General features: G+C 44.4%; 1 protein-coding gene and 1 long non-coding RNA gene across 3 annotated transcripts in view; one reads left to right on the top strand and one right to left on the bottom strand.

Moving 5' to 3' along the window:
* Positions 1 to 1,298: 1,298 nt before the first annotated feature.
* LOC140894843 (uncharacterized) lies at positions 1,299 to 11,688 on the bottom strand. The gene is made up of 3 exons (XR_012153958.1): positions 11,523 to 11,688; positions 4,533 to 4,596; positions 1,299 to 2,126 (listed from the first exon to the last, which is right to left on the bottom strand). It is a non-coding gene; the product is annotated as an uncharacterized lncRNA (long non-coding RNA).
* TBC1D2B (TBC1 domain family member 2B) overlaps positions 11,177 to 20,060 on the top strand; it is a 64,089-nt gene continuing 55,205 nt past the window's right edge. For both annotated transcript variants that reach the window (XM_073303558.1, XM_073303559.1), the window contains exon 1: positions 11,177 to 11,762. In XM_073303558.1, the coding sequence (XP_073159659.1) occupies positions 11,409 to 11,762 (354 nt within the window). In that variant the 5' untranslated portion in view covers positions 11,177 to 11,408. The remainder of the gene's footprint in view (positions 11,763 to 20,060) is intronic.

Below are 20,060 nucleotides of genomic sequence, written 5' to 3' on the forward strand. Positions count from 1 at the left end.
GGAGAGTAGTGACCTGCAGATCAGATTAGGGACTTCATTCCATGTAAGGGGTGAAAGCAGGCACCAAGATGCTTGTGGAAGAAATGTCATTTCATGTCTGTAGTCATTGATGAAGTAGAAGGGGCCAAGTGGCCACATGATAAGAGATAGAAACAGGTAAAAATCAGGAAGGGGCAGATTAAAGTAAGGGGGGAGGGGAAAACTTCCATGTGATATAACATGGAATGGGGAGCCTGTGCAGAATTAAGTAAATTGTCAGAATGACAAGCTTGAAGGCATTGTGGCTACATGTTTTGTGCGGGGGTCATGTGGGTATAGAGGATGTGAGGCAGGAGGAGGCTGCGGTAATCCAGACAGAAGATTATTAGGGCATGGATGAGAATGCTAGCTGTCAGCAAGAAGTGGAAGGGATGGATCTTTTGAAACATTGTGGAGGAATGGACACTGCCTAGATTTAAGGGGAGAATGAGAGGGAAGAGTCGAAGATCATGACCCCCATATTAAAAGCCTGAGAGTCAGGGAACATGGTGGTGATATCAACAGTAACAGAATGCAGGATGTGAAGATAGCTTTGGAAAACAAAGAAAGAACATGGTTTTAGCCATGCTGTCTCCCATACTATCCTGCCTTATGGCAACTTTGCACCAGCAGGAGTCTTCTTACCTGACTATCAGCGAATTCCCTCAATGGAGGGGGACTGTAAAATGTTGTAGCAATACCTTGGTGGTTTCAACACTACCACTCTTCTGGCAATGGCCTAGGTGTTGCTGGAGCTCCCTTAGGCCCTGATCATCCTTGACTGTAGGAGTGACCTCGACAACCTGCATAAATCAGAGCAGCCTCTAACTTAAGCCAGGGGCTGGATTGGACCGAGGACTGGGGCCTTCACAATTCCCTCTCTTGAGTTGCCCTCCGTGTTTCTCAGACACTGCTCAAGATCTGGGCTATTGGAACACAGGGAGTCAGGACTCCTGGGTTCTATTTTGGACTCTAATGATAACTTGGTGTGTGCTCCTGGGCATATCAATTAACATAATCTCTGTGTGCGTCAGTTTCTCATTGTGTAAAATTAGGATAATATCTCACAGGGCCACTGCATAAAGCATTTTAAGAAGCCTAGATAAAAGGTCCTCTGTAAATGCAAATAGTTATTTTACGAACTCTGTAGATTTTCTGGCTATAGAGCTTTGTTTGGTAAACTAAAGGACACCCTCCACTAGCTCTGCCATCACAGGCATGTTATGTAAATCATCACATCAGCCACTATGTAAGAAAAGGTAGTTTTATTATTTCATAATAGGAAAAAATGCAAATATGTTAGGATAGAGCTGATGTCATAAAACACTCTGAAACCAAAGACCATGGAAAATTCAAGGACTCTGTCACAGGGTAGGGTAGGGTAGGGTAGCCCTTTAAGGAAGCTGGGTTTAGCTCCCACCTGTGACTAATCACCTGCCTCCTAGCTGATGCTATGAGACTAGGGATCAGGTGATGGCTTGTTCAATTCCTGCAGGAGTCCCTGGATCAGGGGAAAGAACCCAGTTCATATGTAGCTGGCCTATAGAGTGTAGCTCGGAAGGTAGCTGGCTAGGGAAGAGTGAAAAAGCTGCAGAGAGAAGATGGAATTGTTTTCTTGCTTCATTACAGCCTGTTTGTAGTTGCTGCAGATTAACAGGAGAAAGAGATGATGGAACATAGCATCAGTCCCATAGGCGCTGACTCCATGGGTGCTCTGGGGCTCAAGCACCCACCCTGCAATCAGATCCAGGCAGTTCCTTGCACTTGTGCAGAAACCTGTTGTAGTCAGTGGGGTTCTGCAAGGATCTGCTTACATGGATTTGACTGTAAGGTCAAGGCCATAGGGAGTACAAAGAGAAATTATTTTTGTTTATTTCACACTGTTGTGTCTAATCAAGGAGCGTACAAATTAAAAAATAAAAACCTTATTTCTTCATCTATAAACCAGTTCTTCATAGATGGCAGTCAGTGAAACTTTTGGGATCTTTTCTGTTTCCCACCAATGTAGAATATAAAAAATTGCACAAAAATATATGCAGAAATGTTGGTTTGTGTCCATGTCTCTTCCTTTCTCATTTTCCATTTGGTCTTTCTCCTATATGCTACATCTGAAATCAAAGTAGATTACACAATGGAAAAAATTGCTCATTACAAAGGAACATAAGAATCCATCAATTTAATTAGTAGATTATTTCCCTGTCTCAGTCACCCCACCCCCCCAGTTTAGGTAATTAAAAAAACGGTTTTCTGTTTACTTTTTGTCCTCTAAAATCCTCACTGCCTCTGCTGCCTGTGATGTCAGATTCAAATCATAAACATATAACTAGAAACCTATGCGACCTTTCTCCTTTGATTCCTTCCCCTTCATTGTCATACAACAAGCAAAAAGCAGTTTTCTTTGTCAAGAGATGCTCTTCTACCACAACAAAAAATATATTTTACAACTTTCCCGTTACAATATATTTGGCATTTTTTAATCTCTGAGGCTGAGCTAATAAAGCTAAATTACATCTTTCCCACTGAAATAGTGTTGTGCCTTAATTGCTCTTAATACAAAAGCCAGATGATTTAGAGCTGTACATATATATCTTTCCTGCTTTAATCTGCAGGCTTATTCAGGATACATTTTTTCCATTTTGAGAAAAATTGAGCAAGACTTGCAATAGAGAATGTGAAACAGCAGAGGAGCACCACCTAGTGTTTCTATAGAGCAGTGGTTTTCAACCTATTTTTAATTTGCAGACAAATTTCTGCTACAAATTTCGAATGGAGGTGCAGACCCCTTTGGAAATCTTAGACGTAGTCTGCAGACCCCCAGTGGTCTGCCAACCACAGGCTGAAAACCACTGTTTTATGGTAATGACAACCTTTTGCAGCTCCCTTAGACATAGTCTGCAAACCCCCAAGGGTCCACAGACCACAGGCTGAGAACCACTGCTATAGAGTAAAATATTGGAACACCTTATGGTATGTTAATAGTGATCAACTCTCCTGACCACTTCCAATCAGTTAAACTATAGTACGTACAATTTAATATTTTGGGTGATTAGCTCACCCATAAGGCGGGATTTGCTTTGCAAACTGGATACATTTGATATTCATGAGGGACTTTCAAATGACCTTCAAGCTGCTCTAAAGGTGGGGGAGTATATGGAGCATGATGTGCTCCTCTGATCCCCTGCCAGCCGAATGGTCTCTAGGAGACCATCTAGCAGGTCAAGGTGGGTTGAGGTAATATTATTGGGACCAACTTCTGGTTGGGAAAGAGACAAGCTTACGAAGAGCTGAGTAAGCTTAAAAGTTTGTCTCTTTCACCAACAGAAGCTGGCCCAATAAAAGATATTACCTCTCCCACCTTGTCTCTCTGATACCCTGGAATCAACACAGCTACAAACACTGCAAACATCTACCAAGCTTAAGTTAGAGCAACTTTCTATCTGTTTGGCTCCTGTTGTAAAAGTGGCTTAGGGCACCTTGGCCTCCTGCTTTCCACAGCATTGTGCCCTCCCTCTCAAGAACCTGAAGTGCAGTGGGTAGGCACATCCATCCCACAATACAAATGACATAGCACGAATTCAAAGTTCTTCACATTAGAACCCTGCAGAGGTTCTTGCAACAGAGAAAATGATTATCTTTGATAGTGACAGACTGCATTTGTGGTTCAGTCTCTGCAAGATATTTTTTCAGAGTGACCCCCAAAACTGTATCTGAATTTTGCAGCTCAGGCCCAATCTTTGTGTTTATTAGGTGTGGCTCTACTGCTCTGCAAACCAAAAGCAGTAAGTGTTTAACCAAAGGCAAAGTACTGATGTTGTGCTGCTCAGAATTTACCAATTTCCTACACTTGTGTAACCACAAAAGTCTGAGCCAAAGGTTCTGCACTGATTGTATTCTTGATACATTTGTATTAAATAACATGCCCTAGATACTGATTTTCTTATTGTTCCTGTTGCATTGAAATGAGAACTTACTTCAAGCACTGCGAATACCTATAGCCACAACATGGTGAAAAACACTCCAAATGTTATGAAATAAGTAGTTGAAGGGTTCTCCTTATTCAGAGTAAAAATGGCTCTCTCATTTGATATGTTTTGTAAACATGTTTGAACCAATAATGTGCCTACAGAATTACTGGTTCATTTTAAGAAAGGTCAAACTTACCAAAACAAGAAAAAGTAAATATTTTGTCAAGCTTTATGAGCTGATCATCAATATAACCATAGAAAACTCATCCTGTATGTTGCACTTTTTGGGTGAAATTTACCCCTTAGTGGTGGGCCAGCATAATGCCTACACTCCATCAACTCCCACTTTCGCCCTATATGGAGATCTTTGCTGGCCTTATATTGGCCATCTGCATAGGAGGGGAATTTCACCCTCTGGGATTAATTTGCTATTTATTTTCATTTTCTAAACTTCTGCCAAACAACTGAATGTCACCCACATGGACTCTGCATTCTAGAGCTGAAGATGTAAAAAAAAAAAAAAAGCATGTAAAGTGAGTACAAACTTACTGCAAACACAATAATAATGTTGAAAGATGCAGCTATCGTTTATCAGTTCACATCTGGATTATATCTGTAGAAAGAGAACATGCATGAAATAAGGAACTTACCTTCCTAAGAAGAGGAACTTTCTGGTTCAATGAACTAACTGTAAAAACAGTACAGGCTGTTTAGAGTGTTGTAAGTGAGGAAGCTGTACAGCAAGTATGAAAAAAGAGAAGTATTGAGAGCAAAAGTCTTGAGAGTATAGAGCCTGATTCTGTGAGTTGCTGGAACCCCCAAATTTCTGTTGATGCCAGTAGCAGCTGCAGGTGCAAGATCAGGGTGCTAAACACTTCATAGGAATGGGCCCACTGCTGGTCATGTGATACGTTAAAGAAAAATACTGGAGACAATCTCTTTGGTATTTAAGCATATCTGAATGAATGAGGCCAGGGCAATGTGAGACTTCTAAATAGTGCCAACATCTCTTCTGGAAACTGGGAAGAAGAAAGTGTCATGTGTTGTCTGGTAAATGACACTTTACAGGAAAGGCCTGATCCTGCGAGATGCTGAGTGCCTTCTGTGACAAACTGGGAAAATGTCTGTATTATGAATATGTGTGACTTGGTTTTAATTTTGTAGGCTGCCTGACTAAATGCATACTGAAAAATCAAAGGAGACTGTAAAAGAACCATACAGGAAAGTTAAAACAATGAGACTGATAAGACAGGTGCAGGTACATAACTTCAAAGCAGCAAGGAGAATAACGGTCCATTACTGGGAGCTGCTATTTCTAGGTGCCAGCAAAGTTATCAGGATTTGTTTTGCCAGGGCTGAGACCCTGACCAGTTAAAAAGGTGCCCGTGACAAAAAGGGAAGGGGAAGTGGTCAGAGTGGCCACAATGTGTCAGTGAAAAGGCTGGCAGTCTGACAGAGACAGAAGGAGAAGGCTGCAAGAAGTGTAGGCCAGAGCTGCCTGAGTTGCAGCTAGAGAGAGGTTAAGCTTAGGTAAGGGAATATGCATGTAGGTCTTTGACCACGTCTACACTACGGCGCTGCTGCTGTAACCCCATAGTCACAGACTACAGCACTGTGTAGACGCAGACTACAGCATTGTAGGAACTCGACCTCCCTGAGCCATTCTAGCTAGGATGACGGAAGCATTCTTCTGTTGACCTAATTGTGTCTACACTAGGGGTCAGGTTGGCATAGCTACAGCACTCAAAGTCCCGGAACACCATAGCTATGTTGACCTAAGTTTGAAGTGAAGATTAGTTATTTTAAATCTCTGTAAGTGGCTGTGTACCTTTATGGCAAAATATAAATCATGCTTTGTGTTTGCAGAAGCTGTTTCAGTCTCGCTGCAAAGGTATGCCATCACCAGGGGCGGCTCTACCAGTTTTGCTGCCCCAAACAGTCGTCGCTGAATTGCCGCTGCCCCCGGAAGAGCGTCAGAGCGTCAGAGCTGCCGCCCATAAGCCACCGCAGCGGGAAGAGCGGTGGAGCTGCCGCCGAATTGCCGCTGCGGGACACGGGCTGCCGCCCCATTCTGAACGCCATCCCAAGCACCTGCTTGGAAAGCTGGTGCCTGGAGCCAGCCCTGGCCATCACAGGCTCCAACAGAGAAACCCTAGTAGGCTCCACCCGCAGGTGGACCCGCTGAATCACTCAGCGGGTACCCAAGGGACTGTAAATGAAGTCCTGGTCTGAAAGTGGATGAACTGCAGAATTCCATCCCATAAGGGGTAAAGGCCTGACACCTGTGTGGGTAGGGGGAGGAGGTTCATTCAGAGACTCCCGAGAAGGGACAGCAATGCAGCTAGCCCAGTAACACCTTCAGCTCTCACTGAAGTCAGGGGAAGTTGAGAATGCTCAGTGCCTTGCAAGATCAGACCTTGAATGATTTGGCAATTGTTGACAGTCGCAGGGTTTTGAATTTGTACGCATTATGGGACTATTTGGTAGGGGAACTATTGAATAGCCTATATTATAGAAGTGACATTTACTTGCCCTGTAAGTGAGATCAGCCTTCTTTTCCCCCATGTCTATTAACAAAGCCTCAACATCAAGTAAAGCTTTAACAGATATGCCAAGATAAGCACAGCACTGATGTGGCTTCCTTTAGCTGAGCCACCCCTACATAGCTTGAATATGCATCAATGCCAGTTAAGTATTAACTGTCCTCTAGGATTAAAATATCCCCTCATAATGTACCATCTGCTGATAAACAATACTGAAAGTTGCTATGCTCTGTTAACAGGGAAATGGGTAATTCAGTTGTAGAAATCAAATTTGAGAAAATAACTCCTCAGCTACATATGAAATGAAGCATGACCCAGTGAAGGCTGGAAACCCAAGAACTGAGACTAAAACATTTTACTTCTGTTTAACCCCACGGTTTTCTACACATCATTCAGAATGGAGGGCTAATGATGTTGGCTATACCAGGGGATTTGGAATTGAGAAGCTCTAGTCCCTCATCTGTGCCTTAAAGTGGGATCTAGTGACAGAAGCACTAACTATTCAGACATAATTTTTTTCATACAGTGCCAAGACTATGAGACAAATTAGAATGTCAGACAAGACGTTCTAACGAAGAGAATCTCTAACAAAGAGAGGGAAGATCATCTTTGCAAGCAGACTGGCTAACCTAATGAGGAGGGCTTTAAACTAGGTTCATCAGGGGAAGGAGACCAAAGCCCTGAGGTAAGTGGGTAAGTGTGATACCAGGAGGAAGAATGAACAGGAGAGCGCAATAGGGTAGGACTCCTGCCCCACACTGAGAGCGAGTTATCTTAAGTGCCTATATGCAAATGCAAGAAGCCTGGGAAACAAGCAGGGAGAACTGGAAGTCCTGGCACAGTCAAGGATTTATGATGGGATTGGAATAACAGAGACTTTGTGGGATAACTCACAAGACTGGAGTACTGTCATGGATGAATATAAACTGTTCAGGAAGGACAGGCAGGGCAGAAAAGGTGGGGGAGTTGTATTGTATGTAAGAGAGCAGTATGACTGTTCAGAGCTCCAGTATGAAACTGCAGAAAAACCTGAGAGTCTCTCGATTAAGTTTAGAAGTGTGAGCAACAAGGGTGATGTCGTGGTGGAGTCTGCTATAGACCACCGGACCTGGGGGATGAGGTGGACGAGGCTTTCTTCAGGCAACTAATAGAAGTTACTAGCTCACAGGCTCTGGTTCTCATGGGGGACTTCAATCACCCCGATATCTGCTGGGAGAGTAATTCCGCAATGCACAGACAATCCAGGAAGTTTTTGGAAAGTGTAGGGGACAATTTCCTGGTGCACGTGCTGGAGGAACCAACTAGGGGCAGAGCTCTTCTTGACCTGCTGCTCACAAACAGGGAAGAATTAGTAGGGGAAGCAAAAGTGGATAGAAATCTGGGAGGCAGCGACCATGAGATGGTCGAGTTCAGGATCCTGACAAAAGGAAGAAAGGAGAGCAGCAGAATATGGACCCTGGACTTCAGAAAAGTAGACTTTAACTCCTTTAGGGAACTGATGGGCAGGATCTCCTGGGAGAATAACATGAGGGGGAAAGGAGTCCAGGAGACCTGGCTGTATTTTAAAGAATCCTTATTGAGGTTGCAGGAACAAACCATCACAATGTGTAGAAAGAATAGTAAATATGGCAGGCGACCAACTTGGCTTAACAGTGAAATCCTTGCTGATCTTAAAACACAAAAAAGAAGCTTACAAGAAGTGGAAGATTGGAAAAATGACCAGGGAGGAGTATAAAAATATTGCTCAGGCATGCAGGAAGGCCAAATCACAATTGGGAGTTGCAGCTAGCAAGGGATGTTAAGAGTAACAAGAAGGGTTTCTACAGGTATGTTAGCAACAAGAAGAAGGTCAGGGAAAGTGTGGGCCTTTTACTGAATGCGGGAGGCAACCTAGTGACAAAGGATGTGGAAAAAGCTAATGTACTCAATGCTTTTTTTGCTTCTGTCTTCACAAACAAGGTTAGTTCCCAGACTACTGCACTGGGCAGCACAACATGGGGAGGAGGCAGCCAGCCCTCTCTGAAGAAAGAAGTGGTTCGGGACTATTTAGAAAAGCTGGATGAGCACAAGTCCATGGGGCCAGATGCACTGCATCAGAGAGTGCTAAAGGAGTTGGCTGATGTGATTGCAGAGCCATTGGCCATTATCTTTGAAAACTCCTGGTGATCGGGGGAGGTCCCGGATGACTGGAAAAAGGCTAATGTAGTTCCCATCTTTAAAAAGGAGAAGGAGGAGGATCAGGGGAACTACAGGCCAGTCAGCCTCACCTCAGTCCCTGGAAAAATCATGGAGCAGGTACTCAAGGAATCAATTTTGAAGCACTTAAAGGAGATGAAAGTGATCAGGAACAGTCGGCATGGATTCACTAAGGTCAAGTCATGCCTGACTAACCTAATTGCGTTCTATGATGAAATAACTGGCTCTGTGGATGAGGGAAAAGCAGTGGATGTGTTATTCCTTGACTTTAGCAAAGTTTTTGATATGATCTCCCACAGTATTCTTGCCAGCAAGTTACAGAAATAAGGGCTGGTTGAATGGACTATAAGGTGGATAGAAAGCTGGCTAGATCATCAGGCTCAGTGGGTAGTGATCAATGGCTCCATGTCTAGTTGGCAGCCGGTATCAAGCGGAGTGCCCCAAGGGTCAGTCCTGGGGCCGGTTTTGTTCAATATCTTCATTAATGATCTGGAGGATGGCGTGGGCTGCACCCTCAGCAAGTTTGCAGATGACACGAAACTGGGAGGAGTGGTAGATACGTTGGAGGGTAGGGATAGGATACAGAGGGACCTAGACAAATTGGAGGATTGGGCCAAAATAAATCTGATGAGGTTCAACAAGGACAAGTGCAGAGTCCTGCACTTAGGACGGAAGAATCCCAGGCACTGCTACAGACTAGGGACTGAGTGGGTAGGCAGCAGTTCTGCAGAAAAGGACCTAGGGGTTACAGTTGACGAGAAGCTGGATATGAGTCAATAGTGTGCCCTTGTTGCCAAGAAGGCTAACAGCATTTTGGACTGTATAAGTAGGAGCATTGCCAGCAGATCGTTGGACGTGATCATTCCCCTCTATTTGGCATTGGTGAGGCCTCATCTGGAGTACTGGGTCCAGTCTGGGGCCCCACACTACAAGAAGGATGTGGAAAAATTGGAAAGAGTCCAGTGGAGGGCAACAAAAATTATTAGGGGGCTGGAGCACATCATTTATGAGGAGAGGCTGGGATTATTTAATCTGCAGAAGAGAAGAATGAGGGGAGATTTGATAGCTGCTTTCAACTACCTGAAAGGGGGTTCCAAAGAGGATGGATCTAGACTGTTCTCAGTGGTAGCAGATGACAGAACAAGAGAAAATGGTCTCAAGTTGCAATGGGGGAGGTTTGGGTTGGATATTAGGAAAAACTTTTCACTAGGAGGGTGGTGAAGCACTGGAATGGGTTACCTAAGGAGATGGTGGAATCTCCTTCCTTCGAGGTTTTTAAAGTCAGGCTTGACAAAGCCCTGGCTGGGATGATTTAATTGGGGATTGGTCCTGCTTTGAGCGAGGGGTTGGACTAGATGACCTCTTGAAGTCCCTTCCAACCCTGATATTCTATGATTCTATAGTAATTGAGACTGATCTGGGGATATAGAGATAAAGACAGGCCAAGTGGCCTTTGTGCATGTCGGATTCAGAGATACACAGCAAATTTCTGAAGTCAAGGAGGTTGCACAGGGTGGAAATCAAGGCAGAACTGGGGCTGAATTTTGTGTGACTCAATGGGTGGGCAACAAAAAATGACCTGTGAGTAAATACAAGCATTACAAAAAGATTGTCCATGGACTCAATTTTGGCATGTGCACATCTTGAGCTTCTGTAACACAATTATTGTTTTTTAATTAACTCACTACACCAGAAGTAACTGAAATTAATATAGAGATTTCACAGATGAGTATTGAGAGAGATTCTAATCTAATCTTATTTGTAGGTTAGGCCATGATATGGAATATACAGTTGAATGTAGTCATAATAGTGAGTCTGGTAGCAATACACCAAGAAAGAATACCTCAAAGAGGCAGACATGGAGCATACTAGCCAAAAACGGAAGAAGGTAATCTTCCCCACCAATTACAGCCCATTTCATACTGATTTCCTGCAAAGGGGCTACTGGAGGCATTAAGGGCAAACCCAATTTCAGAAGTCTGATTACTGGCAATACATAAATCAGGAAGTATCCCAAGAAGGTTTGGGTAGCGCCTGCTTATAGAGAAAAAAACGAGGAGTACTTGTGACACCTTTATTATTTATTTGTTAGTCTCTAAGGTGCCACAAGTACTCCTCGTTTTTTGTTTTGTTTTTTTTTGCTGATACAGACTAACACAGCTACCACTCTGAAACCTGCTTATGGAGACTTTCCTTGCTGTAAAAGCAACCAAAACTTGAGCTGGATCACGTCAAATGTCCTGGGACATCTGGCAGGCAGGATTTAGCAACGCTCCCGCTCGCCGCGTACTCAGGACCGAAAAGACATGCGTAGGGCCCAACTTAACTTCCCCATGGAAGGGGCCCAGCTCCGTCTGCACACCCAGAATGTGTGTGCACGAACATGCAGCCACGAGTGCACAAGCTGTGGTTGAGGGGGGCGGAGCGAGGCCCTGAGCGGGGGAGATTCCCGGCTGCAGCGCCAGGCTGGCCAGGGGAGAGGCCGGCTGGCCTGGGCTGTGCGGGGCCGGGCAGGAGATGCCCGGGCAGCGCCGCTAGTAGCTCCCCGTCCTCTGTCAGCGAGAGAGCGGAGGGAGGCGCGGGGACTACAAGTCCCGTCAGGCGGCGGGCTGGGCTGGGCTGCTCTGCGGAGCGGCCGGAGCGAGGCTGTGTGCCCGCGGCAGTGCTGGCAGGGAGGCGAGGGGAGATGCCGGCGGCGGGGTCCGCCGAGGGTGGGGAGGGCGGCGGCGGCGGGGACGCCGCGGTGCCGCTGAGCCCGGCGGAGCAGGCCGGGCCGGGCGCCCCCAAGCTGTGCGGTTACCTGCAGAAGCTGTCGGGCAAGGGCCCGCTGCGGAATTTCCGCAGCCGCTGGTTCGTCTTCGACCCCCGCCGCTGCTACCTGTACTACTTCAAAGGCCCGCAGGAGGCGCTGCCGCTCGGCCACCTGGATATCGCCGCCGCCTGCTTCAGCTACCACCAGCCCGAGGCCGCCGCCGCTAGCGGGGACGAGGCCGCCGCCTTTGAGGTGCACAGTCCCGGCGGCACCGTCACCGTGCTCAAGGTACCCCCACGCCGCTAACGGGCCTGGGCCTCGCCCCAGGCTGCCTGCTGGGCCCCCCCAACCCGCGCCTTATGCCCCCCAGCCAGGGAACGTCCTCCGACTCCGGAGGGGTTGGGGCAGGGGTCCCTCCCCCACGCACATCCCCCACAGAGACCCCAGGTCCCCCGCCTCTGTTTCAGGGCCCCCCATGCCCGGAATCCCCTGGGGGGCTGGGCCAGGGATCCAGCTCTATAGCACTCGAGGGGCCTTCTTAAAGCCCTGTAGCCGCCCCCCAGTGGGCTCAGATAGGGACCCCTTTCCTCAGTCACCTCACCTCTTGGTAGCTGCTCCTGATCCGAAGCCCCGCGGGGTGTTCCCCCAGCCTGGGTACCCATGACAGCGGATGTCTGCTAGAGGCTTCCTCACTCTATAAAATACCACTTGATGCCCATCTTTTACACAGGGGAGCTTGTGACACTCTGGGTGCCAGGTAGCAAACAAGGGACTTTCCAATGGAGTCTGGCTAAATGTGACTGTGTGACCCCAGCCAGCAGGTTCCCCTTCCCCACAGTCTGCAACTGCGATTGTAAATGAGATGTTACCGTTCCTCCTTGGCTTGCTCTCAGTCACTGTTATGTTAAGCACTGCCAATGTCAGGTGCTGCTCTGTTAGGCCAGGTCTACACTATAAACTTACATCGGTGTAACTGCCTCACTTGGGTGTGAAAAATTTACCCCCCTGAGAGAGAAAGCTGTACGCCCTAAGCCCAGTGTAGACAGTGCTATGTCAAGGGGAGAGCTTCTCCTGTCCCCGCAGCTACCGCCTCTCATGGAGGCGGATTAACTATGCTCCACATCTGTCTGCTCCTTTTTAGCATGTCTTTTGTTAAACAGTTTCTCTTTTTTAAAGTAGTGATATAGTATGGTTACAGGCAAAGATCTCCTCTGTCGAATGATCTAAAAGGCTTCTTTAGCTGATAATTTTTTGCTTTATATGTTTGTGGAAATGAAAGGCTCTCCTTCATATGTGTGTTCACTTTTTGATGTGGAAGTACCCCATAATGCATCTTTGGGTACACATCCAGAACTTAGAAATAACCCATAAATTTTGTCTTTTCCCAAGAAATGGAAAGAACAGCTTTCAAAACACAGACCAAAAGTAGGGTCCCAAACTACCCCCAGAAGCAAACACCTTGAGAAAGAAAAATGTTTGTGGTACCTGGTCTGATCTTGTGAAGGGAACTGAGCTCTAGAGCTGTTAGAATTTTTTTTGTCAAAACACTATTCCTATAAAAAATGGCTTTTCAGTTAAATGAAAATTTCATGCAACAAATCTGGCTTTATCAAAAATCTGAGGCTTTCATAGGAAGGAAATATTTCTATATATGATGAAAACAAAAAAAGTGTAACACTTTTTTTAGGAGGGAGCGGTAGAGGGTGGAAGGTTTGATCTGCGCTAGTGAACTGCCTCAACTCCTGGTAGCAGGCGCTCAGGCCTTCACAGGATTGGAACCTTAAACTTATGACCTTGTATTTTATGTATGCATCCTTTGTTCCATCTCACGATGAAAGACTTTTTCATAGGTCTGTTCAGCTTACAGAACAAGGTTTTACTTTAAATATATTTGTTCATTATTGGGGGAAGTGTTTCTCTTTAAATATTATTCCTATTCATTTAATGTCAGTTTTTACATGACACACTTTGTATTGCAGCACATATTTTGTAGTAAAAGATAAATAATAAAATTAAGTAAATATATATATTAGACCTAGTCATGCTAGTGCAAGCAACCTATAGCTCCTCTACTCAAGTTTCCCTGCATAAGCTTTTCTTGGTTCCTGTGGTCTCAGACCCCTCTTCGATGTGAGGGCCTTTGGGAAAGAGAGGGGTTATGTGACGGTAGGGACTTAGAAGTCTGCATTCAGTCAAGCACAATCAAGAGGCCAGAGGTGATGTATAGGTACCAGAAATAAAAGCAAATCTCTTTGTCATCTGTTTTTACCTTTCACAGGGTTGGGATGCTTGTCTTAAGCAGCCATGTGATTGACCATCAAAAAAGCTATTGCCTAATATATGTAGTCCTTACTTAAAGATCAAGCAAACTTTTATACTGGAATCTTGGGGCTATTTTGAAAGGAACTGGTTAAGTGAAGATTTAGTTGCTGGAGGTGATCATTAGTGTATGTTTTACTGCACTGGCAGGTTTTTATTCTGTGTTTGTACAGTACCTAGCATAGTGGGGTCCTGGTCCATGATTGTGGCTCCTTGACATTACGACAACACAAACCATAAATAAGAATTCTGGATCCAGGATTTAATTGATCTCTTTACTCAAAAGTAACCAGAACAATAATACTTTAAGAACTAAAATTGTTTTCAGCCAAGTTCTGCAGAAATAGAAATAAAGATGAATTGATGTTCAAAATACTGGTGGCCTGATCCATCCCTTGTTGAAGTCAGTGAGAGTTGGATTGGGCCCTTACTAAATTTTTAATGCAGGATAAAAGCCTAGCTGATTTAAGAAAAAATTACACATAGGAGCACGAGGACCTTACTGAGGAAGAAAGTCGAATCAAGTGTAGCTTTCATCCTCCCCCTATGTCATATGCTTAATTTTCCTCAATTTGCTTCTTGTTCATAATTTCCAAATCTCATGGTACAGTCTTTCCCATTCAGTATTTATAAGCTTAAATAAGAAATAAGCATCAGCACCCCAATCTGAAATGACTGTATTATTGAAGAACATATTAGTACTTCACAGTGCTTCAGATTAGCTTTTTAACATTCAGGACCTAATCCTCAGAGTTGCTCAGCACTTGTAACTTAATGGGAGTTGCAGGTAATCAGCTCAATTACTCTCAAGAGACCGTTTTCCCATTTGAAAACGTTTCAGGAAAAGTGTCACAGTCTTCATGAAATAATATGCGGGTCCCAAATTGGGTTTAGTGGACCATCAGTATGACTGCGAGTCTGTCACAGAAGTCACGGATTCCGTGACTTTCCGGGACTTCTGCAGCAGGTGGTCCTGGGCCAACTGCCCTGACTGCTGCTGGGGCAGTCTTGGGCCACTGCGCCCTTCCCCTGCAGCAGCAGCAAGAGTTTGGGTTTAGGAGGGGGCTCAGGGCTAAGGCAGAGGGTTGGGGTGTGGGAGTGTGAGGGCTCTGGGTGGCGCTTACCTCAGGGTGGCTCTCCGGAAGCGACGACATGTCCCTCGGCTCCTAGGCGGAGGCACAGCCAGGCGACTGTGTGTGCTGCCTCCGCCTGCAGGCGCTGCCCCCGCAACTCCCATTGGCCGTGGTTCCCAGGCGCTCTGGAGGGGGGCAGTGTGTGGAGCCCCCGGTCGCACCTCCACCTAGGAGCCGAGGAACATGTTGCCATTTCCAGGGCGCTGGGTAGGGAGCCTGCCAGCCACGTCAACACCCCTTCCCCCAGCAGTAGCAGTGGTTCCAGGATGCGCACTGCCTCCACCCCCAGTGGTGCCACAGGGTCACCCCCCCTCAGAGCACCCACAGTGCACTCGGGCTGTCCCCGCCCCCCCCCCCGCCCACTCACTCCTACGTCAGAGCACCCAAGTTTTAGTCAGGGGTATATCGTACAAGTCATGGAGAGGTCACGGGCTGTGAATTTTTGTTTACTGCCTGTGACCTGTCTATTACTTTTACTAAAAATACCCATGACTAAAATGTAGCCTTAACCATCAGTGGTCCTTGGACAATTTGCTGGTTGCATGGTGCTGGCTTTCCTTCTTATTTCTAGCTCTTAAAGCACATTAAAGAAGGTTAACAGAACATTAAAGGCTTTTTTTAATATTACTTCGCTTCATAAGCAATTATTGTAATTGCCACCACAGGCCGTTGATGAGTGGAGTGGGGAAGGTGGTTTTCGAAATTATCTGTCTTCTAGTGATCCAAATCATGAAAAATTTGAGAACCCTTTGTCACGGAGTCACCAGGCGATGCTCTGAAACTACTCCATACGAAGCCAGTCAGGACTCTGGGGAAGCCTCCTGTCTCTGAGCAGACTGTCTCCAGGGCAAGAAGCTTATACAACTTTGGCCTTCCTGGGGCTGACCTTGGAGCATTCAGCATCCCCTCTTTACACCATGCACCAATACACCAGAAGGTTTATTAGAAGACAGGAACATGGTCTAAAACAGAGCTTGTAGGTACAGAGAACAGGACCCCTCAGTCAGGTCCGTCTTGGGGGACAGGGAGGCCAGAGTCCCATCTGGGCCTCCCTCCATTTCCCCAGCCAACTCCAAACTGAAACTCTCCAGCCCCTCCTCTCACCTTTGTCCCTTTCCTGGGCCAGGAGGCCACCTGATCTCTTTGTTCTCCAACACCTTCAGTTGGCACCTTTGCAGAGGAGAGGCCCAGGCCATCAGTTGCCAGGAGACAGGGTGTCGGCCATTCTCTATGCAGACACCATCACGCTGGCCCTTTAGGGCTCTGTAACAATCACATACCCTTATCCTACTGCCTAGATACTTAAGAAATGTCATGGGAAAACTGAGGCACCCACACAGTATTCAGAGAAAACATTAAGAACATTCCCACTTCTTCACATCCTTGCTTTAGAATAATAGGGCCTATCCTGGAACCATTTGCTACCTGCACTTAATGGTATTGATTTGGCTGGATAAGCTCAAGAGTGAACATCAATTTCTGTTTGCAGAATCAGGCCCTTTGTTTCATAGAAATGAGGGGAAAAAACCAACCTTCCTGTGAGGGGTTGCCCCCCTTTTAAGATGCCACCTGAAGTGCTGAGATATCACTGAGTCCGCCTGTTCAGCCAGCAGACGCTCCCTTTAACCTGGTCTGGCTGAGTCAGGCTTTTAAGCCTCCTCTAGCATGCACACACAGGCAGGGCCACATCCCACTGCAGAAAGACACAGACACTGAGATCAGCTCTGGGAACACTCCGCTTAAGGGACTTGCCCCAGCACTCAGGTGTCTACCTGCTTTGGAGTGCAGACCCAAAGGTATATTGTCTTGCACTGTATAGAAAAATCTGCACAGTGCAAGCTCATAAAAATTTTCCCTCTTCCTTAATGTGAAGAGAGAGATGCACGACTTCTTGCCCCCCCCCCCAGTTAGAAATTGGGTTTAATAATAAAATAAATTTATTAACTATAAAAGGTAGATTTTAAGTGATTAAAGAGATAGCAAACAGAACAAAGCAAATTACCAAGCAAACAAAACAAAACACACATAGGAAGGTTGATTCACTAAAGAAATTGGTTACAAATAGTAATTTCTCACCCTCGGTATTGTTACAGGCAAATTACAAAAAGGCTTGAAAGGCAGCTGCACTGGCCTGCAGCTTGAGATCTCAAGATCTTGACCCCCCACTTGTTAAGGCAACTCCCATCTTTTCATGTGCTGTAATATATATGCTGCTTATTGTATTTTTCACTTCATGTATCTGATGAAGTGGGTTTTAGCCCACAAAAGCATATGCCCAAATAAATTTGTTAGTCTCTAAGGTGCCACAAGGACTCATTGTTTTTGTTGATACAGACTAACTAATATGGTTACCAAACTGAAACCTGTCAGAAATGATACAGGCATGCAGATTGGATAATCACATTCAGTATATAATAACCTTTCCAGTGATAACTTACATGAGCATCTGCATAAACTATATCTCAGTTATGCCATGTCCATGTCATAAGCATATTTCCATAAAATTATGGAGTGTAATGTCACATCCTTTTCCCCACAAATCCTATAAATATTTCTTACCAGGTGTCATGCTGTCTGATGTGGCTCACAACTGTAAGTGCTTGCCTCATGGCAGACTGTCAGAAAACAGGGCAGATACCCCAAACTGGTGGTGTAGTCTATAATTAGATTTCACCAAGCTAGTACCAAATGTGAACTCCTGGATCACTATGTCAATCTTAGCATGGAGTCACAGTCCCCTTAGATGCTCCAGTCTATCTTGCTACTGAGACAGATGGGACTTAGTGATAAATGGGGCATTTATACCAAAGATCACATCACATTTAGGTTGCTTCCAGTCCAAAGAGACCAGTCACTTACCAGAGATCAATTGGTACTCTAGATCTTACACCAAAGACAACATTGGTAGCCAGTTCTACAGTAAACTAACTAAAGGTTTATTAGCTAAGAAAAGGAAGTGAGTTTTTGAGAGTTTAAAGCAGGTAAAATATATGTTCGCGTAAATCACAATCTATAATTCCGAATGGTAGCAAAGATCTAATAATCTGCCAGTTTCCCAAAAGTGTCTCAGGGCTACCCAGAAGAATTCTGGGGATCTCAGTCTTCTCATTCAGTTATTCTGCCCTGTTAAAATCCAAACTTTCCAGAGATGCAGGATCTTTCCCTGAATCCATACTTGTAGCTTCTTCTCACAGAAATCAAGTTGACAGGGTCACTACCCACGTGGGCTTTTCCTTTGACGATATAGAGCAGGGTGGATTTGATTTAAAGCAAATTGATTTAAATCACTAGTTAAGAAGACTCGATTTAATAATGGATTTCTACATAAAAATGCATTCTTGTTGGTTCTTAAAACCTTAATACATATTCTTCACAACTCCGAGATAGATGTAGGTTTCATTTTTAGAAGGTACACATTATACATTTTTAAGTGATTTATTTTGAAAACTTTACAGATTAGTTTTACAGCTATATCAGAATATGAATGATTGGTAATTAGCATTTACCAAAGCTAATTGAAGTATAAGATTACCTCCCTGTGACTTCATAAATAATCTCCAATTCAACAGGTTAATCATTAATATTTGGAGGATTTTCTTGCCATGCTGTATTAGGTGGAGAACATTTGTAGGTACAGAGGAGAATTTAAATTGTTTTATTTAACTAAAACAATAGTCTTATGTATTCAGGATTTTTTTTACTTCAGCAGCAACCATATAATATCTTAACAAAACAAACATGAATTTTTGCATGTAGTTAAACATTCAAGTTTTTTAAAATCAGGTTTGTTTTTGTTAAAATTGTTTTTAACTAAAATAGTTAAATGAAATCTTTTTTAAAAAACAAACAAAAATTAAATAGACTGTGTCAGCGAGGTCAACATGGGAAAGTTAAAATATTGGCTTCTGCAGCTAACTCAGTCGTCTTCACCTGTTTGTTCATAATCTGGGAAAGAAAAACAAGCTTTCCTGCTTTTTCAGGTCCCAAACGATTTCTCAGTTTGGAATGAATTCTTCCAAAGGAAGAAAATATTCTTTCTACACTGGCAGAAGAAGCTACTTCTGTTAAAAGTGAGATTATCTCTTCAAGGGTCTCTGAATCCGAGAGCTTAAGTGACTTCCACCAGTTCACTGGTGTGACTTTTTTTAAACCATCATCAGCAAACTTATATTTCTTGAATGGCTCTTATTCCCAAACTGCGTTTCTTGTACAGCCTGCTGCCATTAGAGGTTTTCCCTTCTAGTGAGAGAGTTGTATGGTAGATCTCAAATCAATGAAGCCTACACTCAGAAAGACCTCAAGGCTTCTGGAATATCCTGCTCAAACAGTTTCACATTTGTGTCTACTGCCTGTCCCTCCCTTCTCACGTTTATCTCCAGAATTCTCCTTGTCCAGATCTTTTCTGCCCCCAACAATCTCCTATTCATTGAACTTTTTGAAATTTAGCACTTTTAAAGAGAGGTAAGGAGTTGACTCTGTTTACATAAATTTGCAGAAGGACAATAGGGTTGAGGTCTGTTATTTTTCGCCTCTATATTTATTTATTTATTTTAAAAACATTTTTTCTGTTAACAAGCATGTTATCTCTGGAGACACAAATCCACAGTTTGAGAACTATAAAACAAAGCATCTCTGATGGTATCTTCTAGACTGAGCACTGAGTCCCGTAGATAGGAAGATTAACCTAAATAATCTATACAGAAGCCCCTGGAACCCCATAAAATTGGGTCCTTAATCCAGGAACTATTGGAACTCATTTACAAAACTTTTCTTAAAAATTACATGACTATATTGTCTCATACCATAGAATTAGAATTTCTAATCCGTATTCTATGATGAGATATCTTTGAGGTATAATGTATCTTTATCATTAGATAGGTTTTTCCTCAAAAAGCATTTTATCAAAAAAATCATTTTTTTGATCATTGATTTTTATCCACCTTGATATAGAGTGAGGAATGCATTTTGAGTCTTTGACCTCCGATCATCGCACACAACGACCACTTGCTTTGAAATTAGCATTTTTCTGTTAGAACAGTGGTGGGGAACCTTTTGTCTATCAGGGGCCATAGACCCATAGAAAAAATCAGTCCTGGGCCACACACAGCCCCATGGGGGGGAGTGTGGAGGCTCA

This window comes from Lepidochelys kempii, chromosome 10 (assembly GCF_965140265.1).
Source record: "Lepidochelys kempii isolate rLepKem1 chromosome 10, rLepKem1.hap2, whole genome shotgun sequence".
Classification (NCBI taxonomy): domain Eukaryota; kingdom Metazoa; phylum Chordata; order Testudines; family Cheloniidae; genus Lepidochelys; species Lepidochelys kempii.